The sequence below is a fragment of the Ictidomys tridecemlineatus genome, chromosome 3 (genome assembly GCF_052094955.1).
Source record: "Ictidomys tridecemlineatus isolate mIctTri1 chromosome 3, mIctTri1.hap1, whole genome shotgun sequence".
NCBI classification, from domain to species: Eukaryota; Metazoa; Chordata; class Mammalia; order Rodentia; family Sciuridae; genus Ictidomys; species Ictidomys tridecemlineatus.
The window spans coordinates 13,410,012-13,434,137 of record NC_135479.1 but is presented as its reverse complement, the minus strand read 5'-3'; the positions used below and the strand labels follow the sequence as shown (position 1 = coordinate 13,434,137).

The 24,126-nt window shown below is 38.1% G+C and overlaps 1 protein-coding gene across 5 annotated transcripts in view; it reads left to right on the top strand.

Annotated features, from left to right (window-relative positions):
* The window catches only part of Helz (helicase with zinc finger), a 172,277-nt gene that overhangs the window by 9,983 nt on the left and 138,168 nt on the right, over positions 1–24,126 (top strand). For all 5 annotated transcript variants that reach the window (XM_078041842.1, XM_078041844.1, XM_078041843.1 and 2 more), the window contains exons 4-5: positions 21,014–21,241; positions 23,304–23,340. In XM_078041842.1, coding sequence (XP_077897968.1) covers positions 21,032–21,241; positions 23,304–23,340 — 247 coding nt within the window. In that variant the 5' untranslated portion in view covers positions 21,014–21,031. The remainder of the gene's footprint in view (positions 1–21,013; positions 21,242–23,303; positions 23,341–24,126) is intronic.

Sequence of the window (24,126 nt, the reverse complement as noted above, 5' to 3'; positions counted from 1 at the left end):
GCTGGATGAGTGTCTTAAGTGTCAGACCAAGGATGAGTATGCTGGATCTGTAGGGAGCAGTTGAGGGACAGGGACTCTAGTTGGGTTCATAGTAGTAGGTGGGGTAAAGTATGTGGGAGCAGTCAGTTCTATATCTCAAGTCAGAGATGAGGTTGCAGTTGTGATGTCTGGGGAGCCAGGAAGAATGGGACATCGAATTGAGAAGTCAGGAGAAAGAACAGGCCTTAGGGATTTCAGACAGAGAGATAATGAATTTGAGTGTTGAGTTTTAAGGTGCACTAGCACAAAGTTGAAATCCGAATTCTTTCTTATAGGTTTTTGTTTTTGGAACTGGGGTACTTAACCACTGAGCCTCATCCCCAGCCCTTTTTATTTTTTGAGATAGGGTCTTAGGAGTTGCTGAGGCTGGCTTTGAACTTATGATCCTCCTGCTTCAGCCTCCTGAGTTGCTGAGAGTACAGGCCTGTGCCACTGCGCCTGGCTCAGAATTTTAATCCTAGAAAAAACTTGAGTGATTTGTTAGGCAATAGCTCCTAAAGTTGGGGCCCCTGGAGATAGGCTTCCCAATAACCAGTCCAGGTAGAAGTAATTTGATGACCCTAAATTTTGTGTATTTGCAAGCAGGGAGAGCTGAATGTTTTAATGGGGTGTGTTCTAGGCTTCTGGAAGGGGTTTACAATGAAGAGAAGTAGCATTAACTCCAGAATTCCTGTGCTGCCTTAGCTTTGTGTCTTTGGGTTAATTAAGTCTCCTGAGATTTAAATCTTTTTGTTACTCATGACAATAAAACTTGTTGCTTGTTGGAAATTATAAAAAACAGATGAATAATTTAAAAAACTATAATCCTACCACCCAGAGATATCTAATTATTATTATTATTATTTTTGTAGTCCTGGGGATTGAACCCAGTGGCGCTCTAACACTGAACTATATCCTGAACCCTTATAATTTTATTTATTTATATTTTTTGGGGTACCAGGGATTGAACCCAAAGACACTTGGCCACTGAGCCACATCCCCAACTCTTTTTTGTATTTTATTTAGAGACAAGGTCTCACTGAGTTGCTTAGCACCTCATTGTTGCTTAGGCTGGCTTTGAACTCACAATCCTCCTGCCTCAGCCTCCTGAGCCACAAGCTGAGGCGTGTGCCACCGTGCTCAGCTTCAACCCTTTCAACTTTTTAAAGAAAATTTTGATACAAGCTCTTACCAGGTTGCCTAGACTGGCCTTGAACTTGGGATTCTCTTGTCTCAGCCTCCTAAATTGCTAGGATTATAGGCACCACCATGATCAGCTTCTACTTTTATTTTTAATAAACTTTAAGTTTTGTAATAATTTAGATTTATGGAAAAAGCTATTAATATAGGTCAGTTTTCTTACACACTTGATCCTGTTCTCCCATTGTTGTTAACATTTTATATTTCCATGGCACATTTATGAAATCTGAGAAACCACCATTGACACATTACTATTAACTAATTTTCCTACTTTCATTTGGGTTTAACTAGTTTTTCCACTAAATGTCCTTTGCTTCAGAATTATCCAGATCCCACATTGTAGTTATCATGTCTTGATCTCTGTGTTGTGACAATTTCTCTACATTTCTCTGGTGGTCATGGCAGTTGAGGAATACTGGTCAGGTCTTTCCTAAAATGCCCCTACATTTAGACTTGTCTGATGTTTTCCTTATGATTAGACTGGAGTTATATACTTTTGGGAAAGAAATAATTTTTAAATATTTTCTTATTATTTCTGTTCTTTAATATAAATATTTAATGCATAGTCTTTAATATATATTTTACAAAAATGACATCACAAGCTGGGCATGGTGGCACACACCTGTAATCCCACTGTTTTGGTAGGCTGAAACAGATGGATTGCTAGTTCAAAGCCAGCCTTAGCAACAGTGAGGTGCTAAGCAACTCAGCGAGACCCTGTCTTTAAATAAAATACAAAATAGGGCTGGGGATATGGCTTCATGGTTGAGTGTCCCTGAGTTTAATTCCTGGTAATCCCCACCCCCCAAAAAAATGACATTACAGACCGTAAGTTTTATAATCTGCTTTTAAAAAAAATTTACCCACAGTCAGGGGCACATGCCTGTAATCCCAGTGGCTCAGAAGGCTCAGGCAGGAGGATCAGGAGTTCAAAGCCAGCCTCAACAGTCACAAGGCACTAAGCAACTCAGTGAGACCCTGTCTCTAAATAAAGCACAAAATGGGGCTAAGTGCAGAGTGCACCTGAGTTCAATCCCCAGTACCCCAATCAAGTAAACAAACAAACAAAAAAACCAAAACAACTTACCTACAGGATTTTATATATGCAATTTTATAACTTGATTTTGTTACTTCATATCTTCCCAGTGACCCCTATTCTTCCCACTTTGTAGGAAACTTTTGTCCTTTCAAACATCTGACCTAAAGGTATAGTTCTCTAAAGCAATCTATTGGTAGGTTGAAGATGGCTTTTAAGAGTGGGTGGTGGTGTACTTGTTTTAATTATGTAGTTGACTCTCTGATACTGATTTATGTTTCATTAAAAAAGCTCAACTGTTTTGAATTAGGATGTGATTACTTGTCTACACAGATGATCTGGAACTGAAAATGAAGACATCCAAAGAATAGAAAATGTTTTTTATAATAATAATTTTCTTAGCAAGTAGCAACATTTTCTAGAATTCATTCTCTTAGTGTAATTTGTTTACTTCTCAAATGTGAGTTTTTGATTATGAATAAATATATGTTTATCAATCTATTGATTAATGAACATGTTGAATGATTTGGGTGGAAGTGCAGATTCTTTTTTTTAAAAGAAATAATTAAATAATTAAGTTTTTGGTACTGCGGTTTGAACTCTTGCACTTGCCCACTGAGCCACATCCCCAGCCCCATTTTGTATTTTATTTAGGGACGGGGTCTTACTGAGTTGCTTAGTGTCTTGCCATTGCTGAGGCTGGCTTTGAACTGGAGATCCTCCTGCCCCAGCCTCCTGAGCTGCTAGGATTACAGGCATGTACCATTGAGCTCTGCAGGAAGCTCAGATTCTTTAGGAAATAATTTGGAATTACTGAAACTAAGAAGGCTGGGCTGTCGTCAGAATTTTGGAATTTCTGAAAAATGAGTCAAGAAAAAATCAAAGGGATAGATGAGGGAAAAAATAAAAATAAATTTTTTGGGGGCTATAGTGGATTGAACTCAGGGGCACTTGAGTACTCAGCCACATCCCTAGCCCTATTTTGTATTTTATTGAGAGACAAGATCTTACTGAGTTGCTAAGCGCCCAACAGTTGCTGAGGCTAGCTTCAGACTCCGGAGCCATTCGAATTAGAGGCTTTCGCAACTGAGGCTGGCTTCAAATTTAACTGTTGAAAATTTAGTTTTTCATTATTAGTTTAGTCACTAAAATAGATGGTGAAGGACCAACAGGATATTTCTTTCATGTTTGTAAATCATTTTGCTTTGTTATACTGAAGTCCACTTATTTTGGGATTTAGGAGAATTTGCCTGTTAATGAAAGATTATTCAAGGTAGAAAGTAGTTGGTGAGCTTAGTTTCTAGTTTCTCTCAATAGGCTCAGTCTTTCTTAATCTTATTGCATACCCAGTGGTTTATGCTTTGGAGAAAAGTGCAAGTCTAGCTGCGTATTACGGTACACTAAATAAAACTTTGCAGAATATTTTGCCTATGCATCCCATAGAATTATCATAAAAGCAGGTAAATTTAAAGATGATAACAGCATTCCTCCTTATAGCTTAGCATTCTAATGGGACTGAATTTGGTACTGGACAGTTCTTGGAATGCTTGGCATTCCAGTTATTTTAGGTCATCTATTTGGGAAATTCAATTAAAATCCTTATTGAATGGTTTAAGTGAGTTAGATGGTTGTCCTGGGGATAAAAAATGACATAGAAAGGCATCTTATACAATACATTTAATCCAAGATAGTAGATGATTTAAGAGGCCAAATAATTCTGTAGGCAGTACTGTTGGTTTTAGAAGGAGAGTGTTTTAGAGAAGTAGGCCTTAAAAGTTTCATTAAAAGCTGGGTAGGATGTAAGTCCAAGCTGGGAGGAAGGATGTTCTTGGCAGAGGAAACAGTGTTGTCAGAGTGTCAGAGGCCTGACAGTATTGGGAGGTCTGTGTGGGGAGTTGTGGGAAAGTTAGGTTTGGGCAAGATTGTGGATGGCCCAGATACCTGGTAATGAGCTAGAACACTATTTTGTAGGTGTTTTGTAATCATTGTGTCATATCTAGATTAATGGTTCTTAACTTTTTTCCTCCCAGAGGAAGCATGATACTTTAGCCACATTGTCTCACCATAGCCCTACTGCTCAGTGGGGAGGGGGCCAAGTTCTGATAAGCTTTCCTCACTCCACTGGGCTGGGTCATATGGGTTATTTTAGCAATTGATCAATCTGACTTTTCTTTCCTTGATTGCAACACACTTAATTTCTAGTATGATGTCGTTTCACAATAATAATTGAGTTTCTATAGGGAAAATAATAATATAACTGGGCACAATGCACATCTATAATCCCAGCAGTTTGGGAGGCTAAGGCAGGAAGATTGCAAGTTCAAGGCTAGCCTCAGCAACTTAGTGAGACTCTATCTTAATATACAAAAAGGGCTGGGGATGTAGCTCAGTGGTATAGTGGATTTGATTGAATACCTGGATCCTGGAATACATAAAGGAAACCCTCCCCTGTCAAAAAAAAAAAAAAAAAAAAAAAAAAGAAAAAAGAAAATAATAATAGGTTAGGCAGAGTAAAGGCAAAATACTTTTAAAAACATGAATTTCCAATTTTTTCAGTAGTCTTTTAAAATTTTTGCTCATTATATTTATATTTATTATATTTATATTATATTTATATTTTAAGTTTTTCTGTTTTATTATTCATATAGTCTAATAAGTAAAGCTAGTTTGGGATATGATTAAGAACTAGTTACGGCTGGACATGATGGTACATGCCTGTGATATCTGCTACTCAGGAAGACTGAGGCAGGTGGATCCCAAGTTCAAGGTCAGCTATGAATGCTAGTAATTTCTGTTAAAAAAGAAAGGAGAGTGGTGATATATAGCATAAAAATGTTTACAAATGCAGTCTGATTCATTTGACCTAAGTTAGTTATGAGGTAGATAAATTTTTGTCCTAAAAGAAATAAACATGTAAGACAGAGATGCAGAGATCATCCTTGTTTTAGTTACTACTGTGGCTCCAGGTATTAGATCACTCTTTATTTATATTCCTTGAAGCTTGTCTCTAATCAAATAAAGGATTTAAATCTTTTGAAATCAAAGAGGACCATGACTGCATTAATAAGAAAAGTTAATTTAAGGACTATAACTGCTTTTTAAATAAAAATACATTTTATGACTTAGTTTCAAGGTGGTTATTCTCTTACTGTCCTAGACAGAGGTTCATGATGGGAAGAGAATGATACCTTCTCCGTCATCTGTCACTGAAAATGTTTTGGTCCCGACCAGTCTGCCTAGTGCCTCTGTGGTACACTATTGATTTCATTTTTCTTCCAATATTTACATTTGGTCCTGGACCAAACATCTAGCTATGATGGCATTCTTCAAAAGTATTCTGTTTTGTGCCAAATGAACTCATTGATTCTTCTGTTTGGAAATGTTCTTTCTGAGGCTTCATTCTTGCCTCTAAAACCTACATACAAGGAAAGGAATTGCTTAGATTTGCCATTTATTAGTAGTGCTTATTCTTCTGTATCTGCTTCTTCCAGAAATTGAAAAGCCACAAAATTGTGACACTGAAATTCATATTTAGAAATAATTTTAAAAATTTCATCTTTAAAATTGACATACTGGGGCTTAGGTTGTGGCTTAGCGGTAGAGAGCTTGCCTAAATGTGCGAGGCCCTGGGTTTGATTTTCAGCACCACATAAAAATAAATAAAATAAATAAATAAATAAAAAGATTAAAAAAATAAAATTGACATATTGTAAATTGACTTTCTTTTGTTGAACAGTTTTATTTAACATGTAGTTTGTGCAACCATTCATCACAATCATAGAGGAGCATCATCATCCCAGAAGCCTCCCTCTTTAGCCAATAATTCTGGCAAGCCATTAATCTAATTTCTAGCCCTATAGTCTATCTTTTTGAGAATGTCATATATATGGGATCATGCAGTATGTAAACTTTTGGGATCAATTTCTTTTACTCAGAATAATGTTTTTGTGATTGATCCATGTAATTACATGTATTGCAAAGTTATTTCTTTTTATTGCTGAGTAGTTTTCCATTGTGTAGAGGTATCATGGTTTGTTTGCCCATTTTATCATTAAATTATATTTTTTTCCAGTTTTTAGTGATTATGAATAAAGCGCCTATAAACATCTGAGGACAATTTTTTTTTGGTATCCGGTATTGAACCCCGATATACCACTGAGCCACATTCCTGGCCCTGTTTTGTATTTTATTTAGAGACAGGGTCTCAGAGTTGCTTAGTGCCTTATTTTTGTTGAGGCTGGCTTTGCAATCCTCCTGTCTCAGCCTCCCGAGCTGCCGGGATTACAGGTGTGAGCTACTGTGCCCGGCTTCTGAGTACAAATTTTTATGTGAACGTAGTTTCATTTCTCTAGGGTAATTGGTTATCAAGAGGAATTGTTGGGTAGGAATTGTTGACTTTATAAGAAACAGGCTGAGGCAGGAGGATTGCAAGTTCAAGGACAGCTTTAGCAATTTAATGAGGCACTAGGCAACTTAGCAAGACCCTGTCTCAAAACAAAAAAATAAAAAGTGCTGGGGATGTGGCTCAGTGATATAGCGCCTCTGGGTTCAATCGCTGTTACTAAAAAAAAAAAAAAAAAAAAAAGATACTACAAATCTAGAGTGATTGTACTATTTCCTTTTCCCCCTCATAATGCATGAGCCTCCCAGGCACTCCGCATGATTTGTTGTTACCAGTATTTTATTGTTTTTTTAAGATAGTGCTGTGGATTGAACCTCAGGGCCTTGTGCATGCTAGAAAAGCGTTCTACAACTGAGCTACCCCCAGCCCAACAACCTCTTAAATTTATTTATTCTAATAGGTATGTAGTGGAATCAAATATGGCTTCAATTTGCATTTCCCTGATGGCCAATGATGTTGAATATCCTAGTGTGTGAAAGTTTTCTGTTTTGAACATCTTTTTATTTGCATATTTGCCATCATTATATTCTCTTCATGGAGTATTTGTTGAAATCTTTTACCCAGCCTTTGACTGGGTTTTATTTTTTGTCCATTTATGAGAGTTCTGTTTAATTTTTTGGTACTGGTGATTGGCCCTAGGAGTGCCCTAGCACTGAGTTACATCCCGTACCTTTTTATTTTTTACTTTGAGCCAAGGTCTTGCTAAGTTGCTGAGACTAGCCTTGAACTTGCGATGGTCCTGTGTAAACCTCCTAAAAGGGAGTTCTTTCTGTATTCAAATACAAGTCCTTTATCAGATACATAATTTGCAAATATTATCTTGTGTTAGCTTGTCTTTTCATACTCCTAACAGTGCCTTTCATCGTGTAAAAGTGTTAATTTTGGTAAAAGTTCAGCATATCAATTTTGTTCTATTGTTGGATTGTGTTAAAATGCATTGATTTTTAAAACAAGTTTCTGTTCTACAGAAGTGATAAAGAGTAATTTAGTAATGGGAATGTTCTCATTAAGTTGACTTTTCTGGAATAATGCTAAAATGATAAAATGTCACTGTTTTATGGAAACATGATGCTAATTAATATACTCCTTAGACTTGAGGCACATAGGATTTTACTTAATTGAAGGAAATGATTAGCTTAGGGGTGTGTGTGTGTCTTATGCTTTTTAGAATGGCAATCACTAATAATATGGTTAATGTTGGCATGCTTTTTATAAGGTAGAACTGTGTGGGAAATTAGTCTTTAACTCTGTTCCAGAGTTTTATCATTTTCCAGTCACTTTTTGGCCTTTTGGGACTGCCTGAGTTTGTTTTTGCTCATTGGAACAGCATTAGATTGATTGTTTGGAGGCTCAGAATTAGTGTGATGGGTAAAAGTAGGAGCTATATCAGAGCATCTAGATTTGAATACTGCCCTTTTCATTTACAGTGCAATTAATTGTAGGTGAATACCTTAACTCTATGCTTTAGTTTCCCCATCTGTGAATGGGAATGATAACAATAATAACAATAATATTCCTCTTACAGGGTCATTTTGAGGTTGAAGTTAGATTCATAAATGCAGTCTTTTCGTCAGCATCTGGCACACTGTAAATATTCAGTAAGTGCTTGCTGTTATAACTGAGGTAGCTTTATAATAAAGTTGGTAAGACAGATGCATTGGAATTATGTTTTCCAGAGGTAGAATAACAAAATATTACACTTAGCTATTTGTCTCCCATGCTCACTTATTTTTTTCTCTTAGTATTTATTGTTATTAGTAATCAATGAATCATAACCAATGTTATTAATAATCATGTCTATACACTGTTCTATAGGACCATTAGCAGCTCATTTGGTACTAATCAAATTCTACCTATCTCGATGAGTTAGGACTCTCTTGATTCCAACTGTCTGAAATATCAACTTAAGCTATTAAGCTGGTTTAAGATGGAAAAAGAATTCCTGGCTCACTTATTTGTAATGTCTAGGTATATCTAGCTGGATTCATGGCTCAAGTAATATCATCTGGACCAGTTTCTTCCCATGAGTAAACTGTTGTTTCCTCTGTAGACTTCAGTTGCAGCCATGTTAGAAAGATGGCTGCAGTATTTAAACCCCTGTAGCTTTTCAAATTTTAGATTTAGAAGGAAAGAGCACCTGTCTCTTTCCCAGAAACCTTAGCAAAAGTTTCATGCTGTCTCATTAGCTCTTATGGGGTCACATGTGTACTCTGAGCTAGTCCCTATGTTGAGGACTGTGAGGCTCTGGTTGGCCAGTTTTGATCACATGTCACTCCTGAACCCCTAGTGAAGTTAACTCCTCTGGAACCACATGGATTGAATCAGAAAGAGGTGAATTCTCAAAGGGAAATCCTGGACCTTTATTACCAGGAAAGGGAATGATACTGGGCTGTAAAACTACTAAAGTTTATTGCATGGTATTAGTCTCTTTTATAGGTCAGCAACAGATCAGAGGAGTTAATGGATTTGGATTAGTGTCTTGGTTTCTGATTCCAGCTTTCTTGCCCATGAAGTCGCATCCTCCAAGTAAATATTTTGCACAGGGGTAGGATTTTCAGATAGTTACAGTGCTTTATATGTTTCTGGTGAAAGTTTTGGTTAATTTTTTACTAGGAAGAGAAAGAATCAAGGCACATGGGGTAGACATCAATAATGGGCAATTGTGTGCTTCTCCCTACATTGTTGTTCTTAATGTGATTTTCATTCTCTGCACCTCTCTGTCCCCATGGGAGAGACTTTTGGATCTAGGTTGGTCAGTGTCCAGCAGTTACTTCCAGCCACCAGGATCACATGCTATAACTATGGATTTACCTGTGTATTCTAGACAAGGACGTCCACTCCACGGTGAAGTGTACCTGGAGTTGTCCTCATGTGGAAGCAGTTCTAGACCTCTAACTTCTTATTCTGTATAATACATTTTAACATAGCCTGGGATATTTTCTCACTTTGATTTTGACTGGCAGGTTTTATTTTCTGTTAGAGAAGGCATTTTAGCTTCTTCAGAGTGTGTGTAGCAAGGTCATGCTGTGTTCTGAAAAACCAGAAGAAACAGTTAGACAGAGACCTGCCTTGACTGTTATCCTTGCTATAGCAAACTATTTGTGAAACTAATTATTAGGGCCTGATTAACAAAGGTAATTGTGGTAAAACAATAATAATTCTGAGGTAGGCATCTGAACCTAATGTATCAGAGACATTAACTCTGTAAATTACATCATTTCCCTCCAAAGTTCCTGAAGTTAATAATAGTTTGCCCCTAATTTCTATTTATGTATCAAAGTTATTAAGCTGTCTCTGGCTAATATTTTGTGACTAATGTTGACAGTTGTCTTTTATATTGCCAGTTTTAGGGTTAAGCTCATCTTTATCGGTGGCATATGAATGCACATAATTTTCCAATGGCTATTTTTGCATAATCATTGCCTGTTTATTGAGATGGAGAAAATAGGTGAAAACAACTTTTTTTCATCAAGTAGGTAGTTACATAGAATAATATTACTTTCTGTAATTATAGTATTATATGTCGAGATTTATAAAGTGGCTTCTACTGTATGTAAATTGAAGACATGGAAGTTTAGGGAAATAAACAATTCTGCCACTTACTGAGCACCTATTATATAATGTCAAGCATTCCTTTTTAAGCACTTTATACATATTCTTTCACTTAATCCTTACACTAACCCTAGGAGGTAGGTATTTGTTGTTTCCTCACTTTTTTAGAGGTGAGCAAGTGGAGATACTCAAGTCATCTCCCCCAGGCCTTGTCCCTGGTGAGTGGTGGGTGTCCCTAGTGAGTGGTGTGACTGTTCAGTTTTCTGGACAGGCCCTTTGGCTTCGAGCCCATACTTTGCATCATTGTTCTACATTCTTTCCCAAGCAAAGATCTTAGCTTGTACAATATTAGTTTCATTTTTCTTACTACTTTTTGTAATATTTGTTTCTCGGTGTGGGCTGGGAACTTTGTGGGGAAGATTTGCTAATGGCAGGGCCATTGGTATCTGTGAATTTGTCCATCTACTATTGCTGTTCTCTGGCAAGCAGACACTGTGTGCTTGTCGTTATCAGCAGTTCTCAACTAGAACTGATTTTGTTCCCTGTGGAGACATTTGTTAATGTGTGTAGACATTTTTGATTTGTCATAGTCAGGATGTGCTACTGGTTGGTATTGAGTGGGCAGAGGCCAGGGATGTCACTAAACATTCTACAATGCCCATGATGGTGCCTCCATAATAAAGACTTATCTAGCATAAATGTCACTAATGTAAACTTGGGTCTGTATCCTAACTTAGTAATCATTTTGTAATGCCATTCTTATGTGTAATGGACACAGTCACTGTAATAATTATTTTATACTTTAAATTATTTTATACTTTTGTTTGATAATTGACTGCACCCAAAGCAATACATGTTTTTATAAGGGATATAAATATCAGCTATAGATTGAATATCTGAATTCTCTTAAATAAAACTGGGAATTATATATAGCTCACTGAAGTAAACTTGAGGATGTTTAAAGACTAAGGATATGGTATCTAAATATTTTTTGGATTATCCTGTTAATAAAACAATTAGATTTATTTTGTGTTAGAAGTATTAATTTGTTAAATGTAAACATTTAATATACTAGTTTTTAAAATTTTGAGTTATTTTTAGTTAAAAATTCCAACTGATAGAGAGTATTTTATTGAACTCATGTATATACCACCCTAATTTTTCTGTTTGTTTGTTTGTGTGGTATTGGGGATGGAACCTAGGGCCTTGAAATGTAGGCAAGTGCTCCAGCTGTGAGCTACACCCACATCCCTATACCACCTGTATTCAACATGCTGACAAATACTGTTGAAGTCCTTTTTTAATGCTTCATGTTCCCATTCCTTCAGAGTTTCTACATTTTTTGATATACCAACAATCTCCAAAGGTGAAGGGGCCTAGACAGCTTCTGTCTGTCATCTTGTTCACTCACTGCTGTTATCTTTTGGCCACTGGCCAGCAACATTTCCCCCTCATTGCCCACTGTAATTTTAGGCCACAGAGGACTTCAGAACAGTGAAGGGTAGGGGTGGTGGTGGAATTAGTGCCATGGTCAAAGCTGGGGAGCCTGGCAGAGAGCATTTATATAGGCTGGTGAGAGGTGGATGGGACAGATGAGTCCCTGGAGGCCAGTGGGTAGAGTGGGCAAGAGCAGGAGAGAGAGGAAGGAGAAAGCAGCAGGAAATGCAATGGTGACCGGCCAGCTAGAGCGAGCCTTTGTTTTTTTTCTTGGTACTGGGGATTGAATCCAGGGATACCTTTACCCCTGAGTTCTATCCCCGGCCCTTTTTATTTTTATTTTGAGACCGAGACAGACTCTTAAATTGCCCAGCCTGGCCTAGAATTTGTGATCTTCCTGCCTCAGCCTCTCAAATCACCTGGACTAATTCATGTGCCATTTTGCCTAGCATTATTGATCCTTGAAGCATTATCATGACTGTGGGCTCAGGTTTCAGTAGACCTTCTCTGCCCAGGATTTCTCCTTCTATCTGGGTGATAGAGCTAGGGAGAAGCATGATGGCACTGTCACTGTGTCTTCCTTGGATTATTTTACAGTTCTCCTTATTAGTGGCAGTGCTTGTCATTTCTTCTTGCCCTTTTATCTAGTTCTTCATAGGCTTTATATATGATAGATTCCTTCTTTATTTAAAAAATTTTAGTTGTGCTCCTTTGCCAATGAAACAGAGCTCTTGCTTCTCTCACTTCTTGTGGCATTTGAGGTCATCCATGGCTTCTCTTCTTCCTCTTCCTCTCTACCTTGAGTCTAAATTGCAGATTTTCTCCCTTTGATGATTTCACTTGGATCCTTCTCCCTGGAAAGCTTGAGTTTACTCTCCCTGTTATCTGTGTGGTGAACTCCTGTTCACTCTTTAATTTTTTTATTCTGCTTTGTTATATGTGACAGCAGAATGCATTACAATTCATATTACACATACAGAACACAATTTTTCATATCTCTGATTGAATACAAAGTATATTTACACCATTCCTATCTTCATACATGTTCTTGGATAATAATGTCCATCTTATTTTACCATTATTTTAAACCTCATGCCCTCTTCCTTCCCCTCCCACCCCTTTGCCCTGTCTAGAATTCATCTGTTCCTCCCAAGCTCCCCCTCCCTACCCCACTATGAATCAGCCTCCTTATATCAGAGAAATTTAGCATTTGGTTTTTTGTGATTGGGTAACTGCACTTAGCATTATCTTCTCTATCTCCATCCATTTACCTGCAAATGCCATGATTCTATTCTTTTATTGATGAGTAATATTCTATGATGTATACATACCATATATTTTTTTTATTAATTCATCTACTGAAAGACACATAGTTTGGCTCCATAATTTAGTTATTGTGAATTGTGCTGCTATAGACATCGATGTGGCTGTGTCCCTGTAGTATGCTGTTTTTAAGTCTTTTGGGTATAGACCAAGGAGAGGGATAGCTGGGTCAAATGATGTTTTCATTCCCAATTTTCCAAGGAGTCTCCATACTGCTTTTCATATTGGCTGCACCAATTTGCAGTCTCACCAGCAATGTATGAGTGTGCCTTTTCCCCCACACCCTCGCCAACATTTATTGTTATTTGTATTCTTAATAGCTGCCATTCTGACTGGAGCGAGATGAAATCTTTTTGAGTAGTTTTGATTTGCTAGAGATGATGAACATTTTTTCATATATTTGTTGATTGATTGTATATCTTCTGAGAAGTGTCTGTTCAGGTCCTTGGCCCATTTATTGATTTTTTTTTTTTTTTTTTTTTTTTGGTGTGTGTGTGTTTAGCTTTTTGAGTTCTTTATAGACCTTAGAGATGAGTGTTCTATTTGATGTGTGAGGGGTAAAATTTTGCTCCCACTTTTGTAGGCTCTCTGTTCACCTCTGTTTCTTTTGTTGAGAAGAAACTTTTTAGTTTGAATCCATCCCATTTGTTGATTCTTGATTTTAATTCTTGTGTAATAGTAGTCGTGTTAAGGAAGTTGGGCCTAATCTGACATGATGGAGATTAGGGCTTACTTTTTCTTCTATTAGATGTAGGGTTTATGGTTTAATTCCTAGGTCCTTGAATCACTTTTTTTTAAATATTATTTTTTAGTTGTGGTTGGACACAATACCTTTATTTTATTTATTTATTTTTGTCCGGGGCTGGGGATCAAACCCAGGGCCTCTACCATGGAGCCACAACCCCAGCCCCAGGTCTTTGATCCACTTTGAGTTGAGTTTCGTGTATGGGGAAAGATAGGGGTTTAATTTCATTTTGTTGCATATGAATTTCCAGTTTTCCCAGCACCATTTGTTGAAGAGGCTATCCAATGTATGTTTTTGGTGCCTCTGTCTAATATAGAAGATAATTGTAATTTTGTGGGTTAGTCTCTGTGTCCACTATTTAGTACCATTGGTTTACCAGTCTGTTTTGGTGCCAACACCATGCTGTTTTTGTTACTATTACTCTGTAGTATAGTTTAAGGTCTGGTATAGTGATGCCACTTGCTTCATTTTTCTTGCTATGGATTGCTTTAGCTATTTTGGGTCTCTTATTTTTCCAGATGAATTTCATGACTGGTTTTTCTATTTCTTTTTTTTTTCTAAATATTTATTTACTTTTTAATTGTGGTTGGACACAATATTTTTATTTTATTTATTTATTTTTATGTGGTGCTGAGGATCGAACCTAGGGCCTTAGGTAAGTGCTCTACCGCTGAGCCACAACCCTAGACCCTGCTTTTTCTATTTCTATGAGGAATGTCATTGGGATTTTGATTGGAATTGCATTAAATCTGCTTTTGGTAGTATGGTCATTTTGATAATATTAATTCTGCCTATCCAAGAACAAGGTAGATCTCTCCATCTTCTAAGGTCTTCTTTGATTTCTTTCTTTAGGGTTCTGTAGTTTTCATTGTATAGGTCTTTCACAACTCTTTCTTTAGGTTGATTCTCAAGTGTTTTAATTTTTTTGAGGCTACTGTAAATAAGGTAGTTTTCCCTGTTTCCCCTTCAGGATCTATCACTGATATACAGAAATGCCTTTGATTTATGGGTGTTGATTTTATATCCTACTATTTTGAATTCGTTTTCTGGTTGAACTTTTTGGGTCTTCTAGGTATAGAATCACGTCGTCAGCAAATAGTGCTAATTTGAGTTCTTTTCCTATCCGTATCCGTTTAATTTTTTTTTGTCTGTCTAATTGCTCTGGCCAGTGTTTCAAGAAGTATGTTAAATAGAAGTGGGGAAAGAGGGCATCCCGGTCTTGTTCTGGTTTTTAGAGGGAATGCCTTCAATTTTTCTCCATTTGGAATGATGTTGATCTGGGGCTTAGCATAGATAGCCTTTATGATGTTGAGATATGTTTCTGTTATCCTAAATTTTTCTAGTGTTTTGAAAATGAAGGGGTACTGTATTTTGATGAATGCTTTTTCTGTGTCTGTTGAGGTGATCATATGATTCTTACCTTTAAGTCTGTTGATGTGATGAATTACGTTTGTTGATTTCCGTATGTTGAACCAACCTTGCATCCCTGGGATGAATCCCACTTGATCATGGTGCACTATTTTTTTGATATGTTTTTGTATTCGACTTGCCAGAATTTTATTGAGAATTTTTGCATTTGTGTTCATTAGAGATATTGATCTGAAATTTTCTTTCTTTGATGTGTCTTTGTCTGTTTTGGAATCAGGGTGATATTGGCTTCATAGAATGAGTTTGGAAGTGCTCCCTCTTTTTCTATTTCCTGAAATAAATTGAAGAGTATTGGTATTAGTTCTTCTTTAAAGGTATTGTAGAACCCAGCTGTGCATCCATATGGTCTTGGGCTTTTGTAGACTTCTGATGATGTCTTCTGTTTCATCTATTTCATTTGATACTGGTCTGTTTAATTGTGTATATCTTCCTGACTCAATTTGGGCAAATCATATGACTTAAGAAATTTGTAAATGCCTTCAATATTTTCTATTTTATTGGGGTACAAGTTTTCAAAATAATTTCTAATTATCCTCTGTATTTCTGTAGTGTCTGTTGTGATTTTACCTTTTTCATCACGTATATTAGTAATTTGAATTTTCTGTCTTCTTCTCTTTGTTAACATAGCTAAGGGTCTGTCAATTTTATTTATTTTCTCAAATAATCAACTTTTTGTCAATTTTTTCAATTGTTTCTTTTGTTTCAATTTCATTGATTTCAGCTCTAATTTTAATTATTTCCTGTCTTCTGCTTTTGGTGTTGATTTGTTCTTCTTTTTCTTGGGCTTTACAATGTAATGTTAGGTCATTTATTTTTTGACATCATCTTCTTTTAAGGTATGAACTCCATGCAGTGAACTTTCCTCTTAGTACTGCCTTTATAGTGTCCCAGAGATTTCAACATGTTGAATCAATGTTCTCATTTACCTCTAGGAATTTTTAATCTCCTCCTTTTACAACCCTTTGTTCATCCAGGAGCATATTATTTAGTCTACAGTTGTTGAAATGATTTTTATTTGTTATTGATTTCTAATTTCATTCCATTATGATCTGATAAAATGCAGGGTAGTATCTCTATTTTTTTGTATTTGCTTAGAGTTACTTTGTGGAATATTATATGGTCTATTTTAAGAGAAGAATCCATGTGCTACTGAGAAGACAGTGTATTTGCTTGTTGAAGGATGAAATATTCTATATATGTCAGTTAAGTCTAAGTTATTGATTATACTATTGAGTTCTATAGTTTCTTTGCTCACCTCTTGTTTGGAAGATCTGTCCGGTGGTGAGAGAGGTATGGTAAAGTCACCCAAGATTATTGTGTTTTGGTCAATTTGACTCTTGAGCTTGAGAAGAATTTGTTTGATGAACATAGATGCTCCATTATTTGGGGCATATATTTTTATAATTGTTATATCTTGTTGGTGTATGGTTCCCTTGAGCAGTCTGAAATGTTCTTTTTTTGGTCCCTTTTGATAAACTTTAACTTGAAGTCTACTTTATTTGATATGAGGATGGAAACCCCTGCTTGCTTCCACAGTCCATGTGAGGCGTATGATTTTTCCCAACCTTTCCCCTTTAGTCTGTGTATGTCTTTTTCTAACAGATGAGTCTCCTAGAGGCAGCATATTGTTGGGTCTTTTTTTTTTTTTAATCCAATCTGCTAGCCTATGTCTTTTGATTGGTCAGTTTAGGCCATTAACATTTAGGGTTATTATTGAGACATGATTTGTATCCCAGCCATTTTTGTTTATTTTTCTTTTGTAATTTGACTTAGTTTCTCCTTTGATAAGTTTTTCCAGAGGCTGGGGATGTGGCTCAAGGGGTATCGCGCTTGCCTGGCATGTGTGTCGCCCGGGTTCGATCCTCAGCACCACATACAAACAAAGATGTTGTGTTCGCCAAAAACTAAAAAATAAATATTAAAATTCTCTCTCTGTCTCTCTCTCTTAAAAAAAAAAAGTTTTTCCATTAGTGTAATACTTCCCTCTGCTGATTTTCATTGTTATTTTTTGTTTCCTCTTGGAATATTTTGCCAAGGATGTCTTATAGTGCCGGTTTTCTAGTTGTAACTTTTGTTTATCATGGAAGGTTTTTATTTCATCATTAAATCTAAAGCTTAATTTTTCTGGATACAAGATTCTTGGTTGGCATCCATTTTCTTTCAGAGCTTGATATATGTTGTTTCAGGATCTTCTAGCTTTCAGGGTTTGGGTTTAAAAATCTGCAGTTATCCTAATTGGTTTTGCTCTCTCTATAATCTGATTCTTTTCTCTTGTGGCTTTTTTTTTTTTTAAATTCTCTCCTCATTTTGTATGTTGGGCATTTTCATTATAATGTACCTTGGTGTGGATGTGTTGTAATTTTGTACATTTGGCATCCTGTAAGCTTCTTGAATTTGGTTTTCCAAATCATTCTTTTTTTTTAAATTTTTTTTTGAGATAGAGAGAGAGAGAGAATTTTAATATTTATTTTTTAGTTTTCGGCGGACACAATATCTTTGTTTGTATGTGGTGCTGAGGATCGAACCCGGGCCGCACGCATGCCAGGCGAGCACGCTACTGCTTGAGCCACATCCCCAGCCCTCCAAATCATTCTTAATGTTTGGAAATTTTTCTGATATTATTTCATTGAATAGATTGTTCATTCCTTTGGTTTGGAACTCTGTGCCTTCCTGTATACCAATAACTCTTAAATTTGGTCTTTTTATTTTATCCATATTTCTTGAATGTTCTGCTCATGTTTTCTTACTTTTTCACTGTGTGGTCTACATTCTTTTCAGGATTATATATTTTGTCTTCATTGTCTGAGGTCCTGTCTTCCAAGTGGTCTACTCTGTTGGTGATGCTTTCAATTGAACTTTTAATTTGGTTTATTGTTACTTTCATTTCAAGGATTTCTGTTTGTTTGTTTTTCTTTTTTAGCACCTGTGTCTCCCTACTGAAGTAATCTTCTGCTTCCTATACTTGTTTATGTAGCTCTTTGTCAAAATGATCTTTTGCTGCCTATATTTGCTCTCTTATGTAATTCTTTAATTCACAGAACATTTTAATGATGTACATCCTGAACTCCTTCTCTGTCATTTCTTCTGCTGTGCTAGTCATGGATTCTAATAATGTGGGTTTCTTGATTTGTTTGTGGCACTTTCTTTCCTTGTCTTTTCTTGTTGCTCATGTGTCTTCCCTTCTAGTGCTGTGGGTCCACGGCATTACCATTTTTACCGTATAGGCCTATATTGCTCCCTTAGAGTTCCAATATCTCTCCTTTATGGGGGAAGACAATGTTAACAAATCCCAAAGTAAACAGTATACCACCTATAAACAATTTGTTGCTATTAAGACGTTTAGAGTTTGTTCACAATATACAGAAATGTTGAATTTGATTATAATCTATAATATAATCAGTAGGTTTGTAAAAGTGTTTACATTTTCTGATGGTGGTCAGTGAACTGGGGGTGAGTTGTAGGATGATATGCTGAGGAGGCAGAATGTGAGAATATAGAGTTAGTATATCTTAGGAAGTGTGAAAGAGAACTCTAATGAAGAGGGTTAGTAGCAGGAGAATGGACAGTAAGTAATTTTGAGTAGACAAGTACATGAGAAGACAATAGAGTACATAAAAAAACACAAATGTATTAAGAAAAATAAAGGATGTTAAAATAGTAAAAATTGGAGGAAAAAAAGAAAAAAAAGACATATACTATACAGGTATAATATACTATTCACATGTTCCAGTCCTCAAAATCCTAATTCATGCAAAGTTCTTGGTTTCACATACGTTGGGGTTATGATGTGGGAGAATAGAGGTGGAGAAGGAAAAGAGAACAACAACAATAACAACAACAACAACAAACCTAGCAGAAACCAGGATTGTTAATTGTTTTGGTTGGAGACCAGTATCTTTCTTGCTTCCCTTCTCATCCAATAGGTGGGGTTGTCTGTTGTTAGCTGGTATCTCTGCCATCAGGATGGTGAAGGTAACCAGGATGGAAAGGCTGGTTCTGGTGCAGGGCACATGGAAGTGAGTTCCTGGAGGGAGACTGCACCTCAAGAGTCTCTTTTGGGTCTGCTTATATGACTTGAGCGCCCGGTCCTATCTCCCTATTTTGCCTGAAGATTTCCCAGTTCCTTGTCTCTTTGTTAGTTTCCAAACTGTTGCACTCTCTCTCTCTCCCTTTGTAGTTCCTAATTAAGGGACCCCTCTCACCATGTTTCCTGTGGGCAGCACCCTGGTCACACTGCTTACCCGTCCCACTGAGAGTTGTTCTGTGTTGGGCAGTTACTGTGATGGGTTACCGGCTGGTGGGGAGAGGGTGGAGTTGGAAACCGGGTACCCCGCCAGCTGGAGTTCCAATTTGGGAGCTGCCCTACCAAAGATGTCAAGGAAGGTGACCCCTGATGCAGGCAGGCTGCTTCCAGGGTTAGGGTGTTGGGTTGGATGTGGGGAGCCCGGCAATGGCTTTGTGCGATGTGTTCAGAGATGAGCTCTCTGGCGTGCAGTGTTGCAGGTTTTGGCTGTCCTGGAGGCCTGTAGGATGTCTCCAAGTGCAGGTACACTACCGCGTGAAGAGACTATGGCAGTAGCTGCCAAGTCACAAGATGGAGACGACTGGGGGAGCCCCACGTTGGTAGATGGGGGTCCACAGGGTCGTGGCAGCCAGAGTTCCTGTGGGTGGGTAGCAGCTGAGTGTCCTCACGGGAGCAGAGTGGCGTTTGGGAGTTCTGCGCTGGTGCTGATGTGGTGATCGTGCTAAGGCACTTGGGAGCGCTGTGTGGGCTAGTAGTTGGGAGTTGGGTGCAGGGAGTCGGAAGTCCTGCTCTAACGCTGAGGCCTTGAGCCATGCTGCGGGGCACAGCGGGAACAGCTGTGTTGGGGTCCTGTGTCACTGTCAGAGAAGCTGTAGTCCCACTAGTTGAGACCCAGGTCACAGAGCGACACAGAATGCTGCTTCCCTCTGGCCTGCCATTTGGATCGCCCTCCTGTTCACTCTTGAGGCCAGTGCCTGTCTTTAGCTGATGGAATAAGTCTTGTAATCATTCAGTGTGCTTTTTCTCTCTTGCTATAGTCTGATTTTCTTGAAGGCAGTGACCTCATGCTTCATCTTTGCATTTGTGGCTGTAAGCAGAGAACCTGGCCCTGAGGAAATGTTTGCTGATTTGAAGCAACGGACAGGTCTAACTTTGATTTTAGCCAGTGTTTTAATAAGTGGAAAAAAATTTCACACTATATAGATTTTGATTTTCTGTAGTCACAATTATTGCAAGATTGAAATTGGGAGACTGGAATTTAAAGGTTTGTATATGAAATATTTCTTCACCTCTGGTTAAAAGAAGGAAATCCTTTACGGTTTGTTTTACTTTGTAGTATTTAAAGTCATGATTTATTTATAAATTTGTCTCATTTATAAATTTGATATAATCCTGGCTTATGATCAACACTTTTTTTTTTTTTTTTTTGGTATCGGGATTGAATTCGGGGGTATTCGACCACTGAGCCACATCCCCAGCCCTATTTTGTATTTTATTTAGAAACAGGATCTCACTGAGTTGCTTAGAACTTCACTTTTGCTGTGGCTGGCTTTGAACTGTGATCCTCCTGTCTCAGGCTTCAGAGCCACTGGGATTACAGATGTGTGCCACCGCACCTGGTTATGGTTGACATTTTGACTTGGATCTTATTGCAGACTTCATAAAATATAAAAGAGAAGTTTAGATTTTGTAGCATCAATAACTTAATTGTGACCTTAAGCCGGAGACTAGTTGAAAGAAACTATTTAGATAGATAATTAAGCAAGTTGAGATAGGAATGGCCTAGAATTTATAATAGCTAAATCTTTAAAAAAAATCTCTTACTTTTTCTTTTCTCCCTGTCTTTAGGATTTTTGTCCCTGAGTCATGGAAGACAGAAGAGCTGAAAAGTCATGTGAACAAGCATGTGAGTCACTGAAGAGGCAGGACTATGACATGGCCCTCAAGCACTGCACAGAGGCCCTCCTTTCTCTCGGCCAGTACTCCATGGCAGACTTCTCAGGGCCATGTCCACTGGAGATAGAACGCATCAAAATCGAGAGTCTTCTTTACAGAATTGCCTCATTTTTGCAACTGGTGAGTTAACAGTGTTGGCATGCCAATGCGGAACTGGGTAAAATGGCCCTTTTTGGTGAGTAAGGACTATGGCTGGTTATTCCTGTACAAATCAGCTAATTTTGACTTGAAGAGATATGAATGAAGTGCCTTGTAGTTTCGGAGTATCTTTGATAGTTAAAACTGTGTTTTTAAACTTAGAAAATTGTGCTGTGGTGCAGCACTTTGAATTATTCACTCATTACACAAATATTTACTAAGTGACAAGTATTTACTAAGTGACAGTGTGTACCACATACTTCTCTAGGAACTTGGTGAATGTACTGATGAAAGAAGATTCCTTCTTCATTATACTTTTTCTAGTAGGAGGACAGACAATAGCTACTATAAATAAAACACTATAGATTAACTACATGAAAAAAGGAGAGCAGGGCAAGGGAGTACCAGGGTTGGACATTCAGTGATCAAGATAGGCCTACTGAGAAGGAGGAGGCAGGGCTGAGCCACAGGGAAAGCTGGAGGAAGAGCAATAGAGGCAAAGGGAACAGTCAGGCAAAGGCCCTGAGGCAGAAGCATGCCTGCCATGTTTGAGAAATAGCTGGGAGGACATTGTGATTGGAGTAGGGTGTGCATACAGGAGAGGAGAAAGGGCAGAGCCTGTGGTCTCATCCTAAGGACTGATTATTTCTGCGAGGCAGGGAGCTATGACAGCACTTTGAGTGGAAGAGTGGTATGGTATGATTCAGTAGGAATTATGTGACTTATGTTGAAAAGAGATTATTAAGGAATAAGAGTACATGTAAGAAGACTAGTTTGGAGACTGTTAGAATAATCTAGGCCAAAGATAACAGTGACTCAGCCCCAAACAGTAACAGTGGGGATAGTAAGAAGTTGCTCTTTTGAAGGTGGAAATGGTCAGATTTGCTGGGTGTGGGAATGAGAGAGAGAGCTGTCACAGTCACTTGCCTCAATTAGAAGAATGGAACTTCCTTCAGCTGAGGTGAGAGTCGGTAGAGGGGAGCAGGTGTTGTGAGCTCACTTTTGGACCTCTGGAGTTGGACATGTCATTTACTATCCTGCGGGAGGCATTGAGTGAGCGTTCGGGTGTGCAGGCATAGAGTTTGGGAGAGTCCGTGGGATACAGTCTAGAGCATGGGTGAACAGAGTGGATAGAGAAGAGAGGACCAAGGCTTTGGTCTTGTGGTACCACAGTGTCAAGAGGTTGGACACAAGAGGAGGAGCCAGCAGAGTGGCCTGAAGAGCAATCTCAGGAAAAGGAAAAGGGAGAAAGCCGGGTATCCTGGGAGCTGTGTGAAGAAAGTACCACTGACAGAGTGGGAAAACGTTCTCCACTATCAGTGGCTACCACTGGGCACGTGGCAACGTGTCTGAACGGGCTGCGGTGAATGTAGCTGTGGATCTGACTGGAGTAGGCGGAGGAGCAGGAGTTTAGACAGGAGCAGGAACAGGGTTAGTGGGGAAGCGGGTAGATGAGGTAGATGAAGTGGTCACAGTCTGGAAATTCTCTCCTCACCGCTCCAGTTTTCTCATTTAAGCTTTGAAGGAACCTGAGGCTAGCTGAAGTGAAAGAAGGTGAGAAGTCTGGGTGGGGGTCAGTGGACAAGGGAGTTGTGCCGGTGTGTGTGTAGAGTGTCATTTGTGTAGAGTGTTGTGTGACCCTCCCTGAACACAGCGTTAGTTCTGCTCTGTGAATTAATGGGTTAAATTTATAATCTTTGTGATTCAACTTTGAGACAAAGATGAGCTTCTCTTTGCTAACATCTTTGTTGAAAGCGGTCCTTGGGCCAGGCATGGTGGTGCCCGCTGGTAATCCCAGCGCTTCTGTAATCCCAGCACCTTGGGAGGCTAAGGCAGGAGGAACACCAATTCAAAACCAGCCTTAGCAAAAGCGAGGCACTGAGCAACTCAGTGAGACCCTGTCTCTGAATAAAATACAACATAGGCCTGGGGATGTGGCTTGGTGGTCGAGTGCCCCTGAGTTCAATCCTTAGTAACAACAACAACAACAACAAAAGCAGTCCTTGAACTACTTAATTTTATCTTGTGTCTTTTTATTTTGCAGAAAAACTATGGACAAGCTGATGAAGATTGTAGGCACGGTATGTTTAAAACCGGTACTCTTTTCGGATTTGAAGATTTTGAATTATTTAATTGAGCAATGTTTAAGGTCCGATTTTTTTTTTTCATTTGTAATTTCAAAAGCAATTCTGATATTAAAACCTCCAGCCTTACTAGAGACTGGTATAGATGAAGCTTTCCTGCTACAACTGCATTTAAACACTGCTCCTACTTATGAATATTGATGTTTCTGTCCACTTCTCAGGAGCTTTGACGATGTGTGCTTTAAATTTTGTGTGAGTAGTTCTAGTCAGTAAGAGCCCACAAGTAGCATGGATGGATATGAATTATTAAGCTTGGATACATTGAAAAAGAAGACTCATCCCTCCTGAAATATTTTCATTAATCAGGAGATTTTCCTTAGAAAATGGTTAGAACTTTTTCCTGTTTTCTTTTGGGCAGGAAATCGAGATTTATAATAAGATTCTTGTTCTCTGAGTACCCATAATATAGTAACCCTGTTCTTCATGCTGCCCTCTCACTAGAGTGAGTGTAGGAGCAAGTGGGAGAGGAGTTCTGTACATGTTCTCACACACTCTTGGTGGAATTTTGTGCACAGCTCAGTGACTTGGATAATATGATGTTTCATTTATCCAGCGTTGGAGGTTGGGGCCAAGGTGTTTGACATAAGTTAATTTTTTCCCTTCTTACTCTATTGTGTCAGCACTTCAAAAAGTATTAAGCATTTTTGTTGTAAATCTTACAAAACTATATTGAGTATTCCTGTGGTATATTGAACATAATTCAGCCATTCATTAAAGATCAGC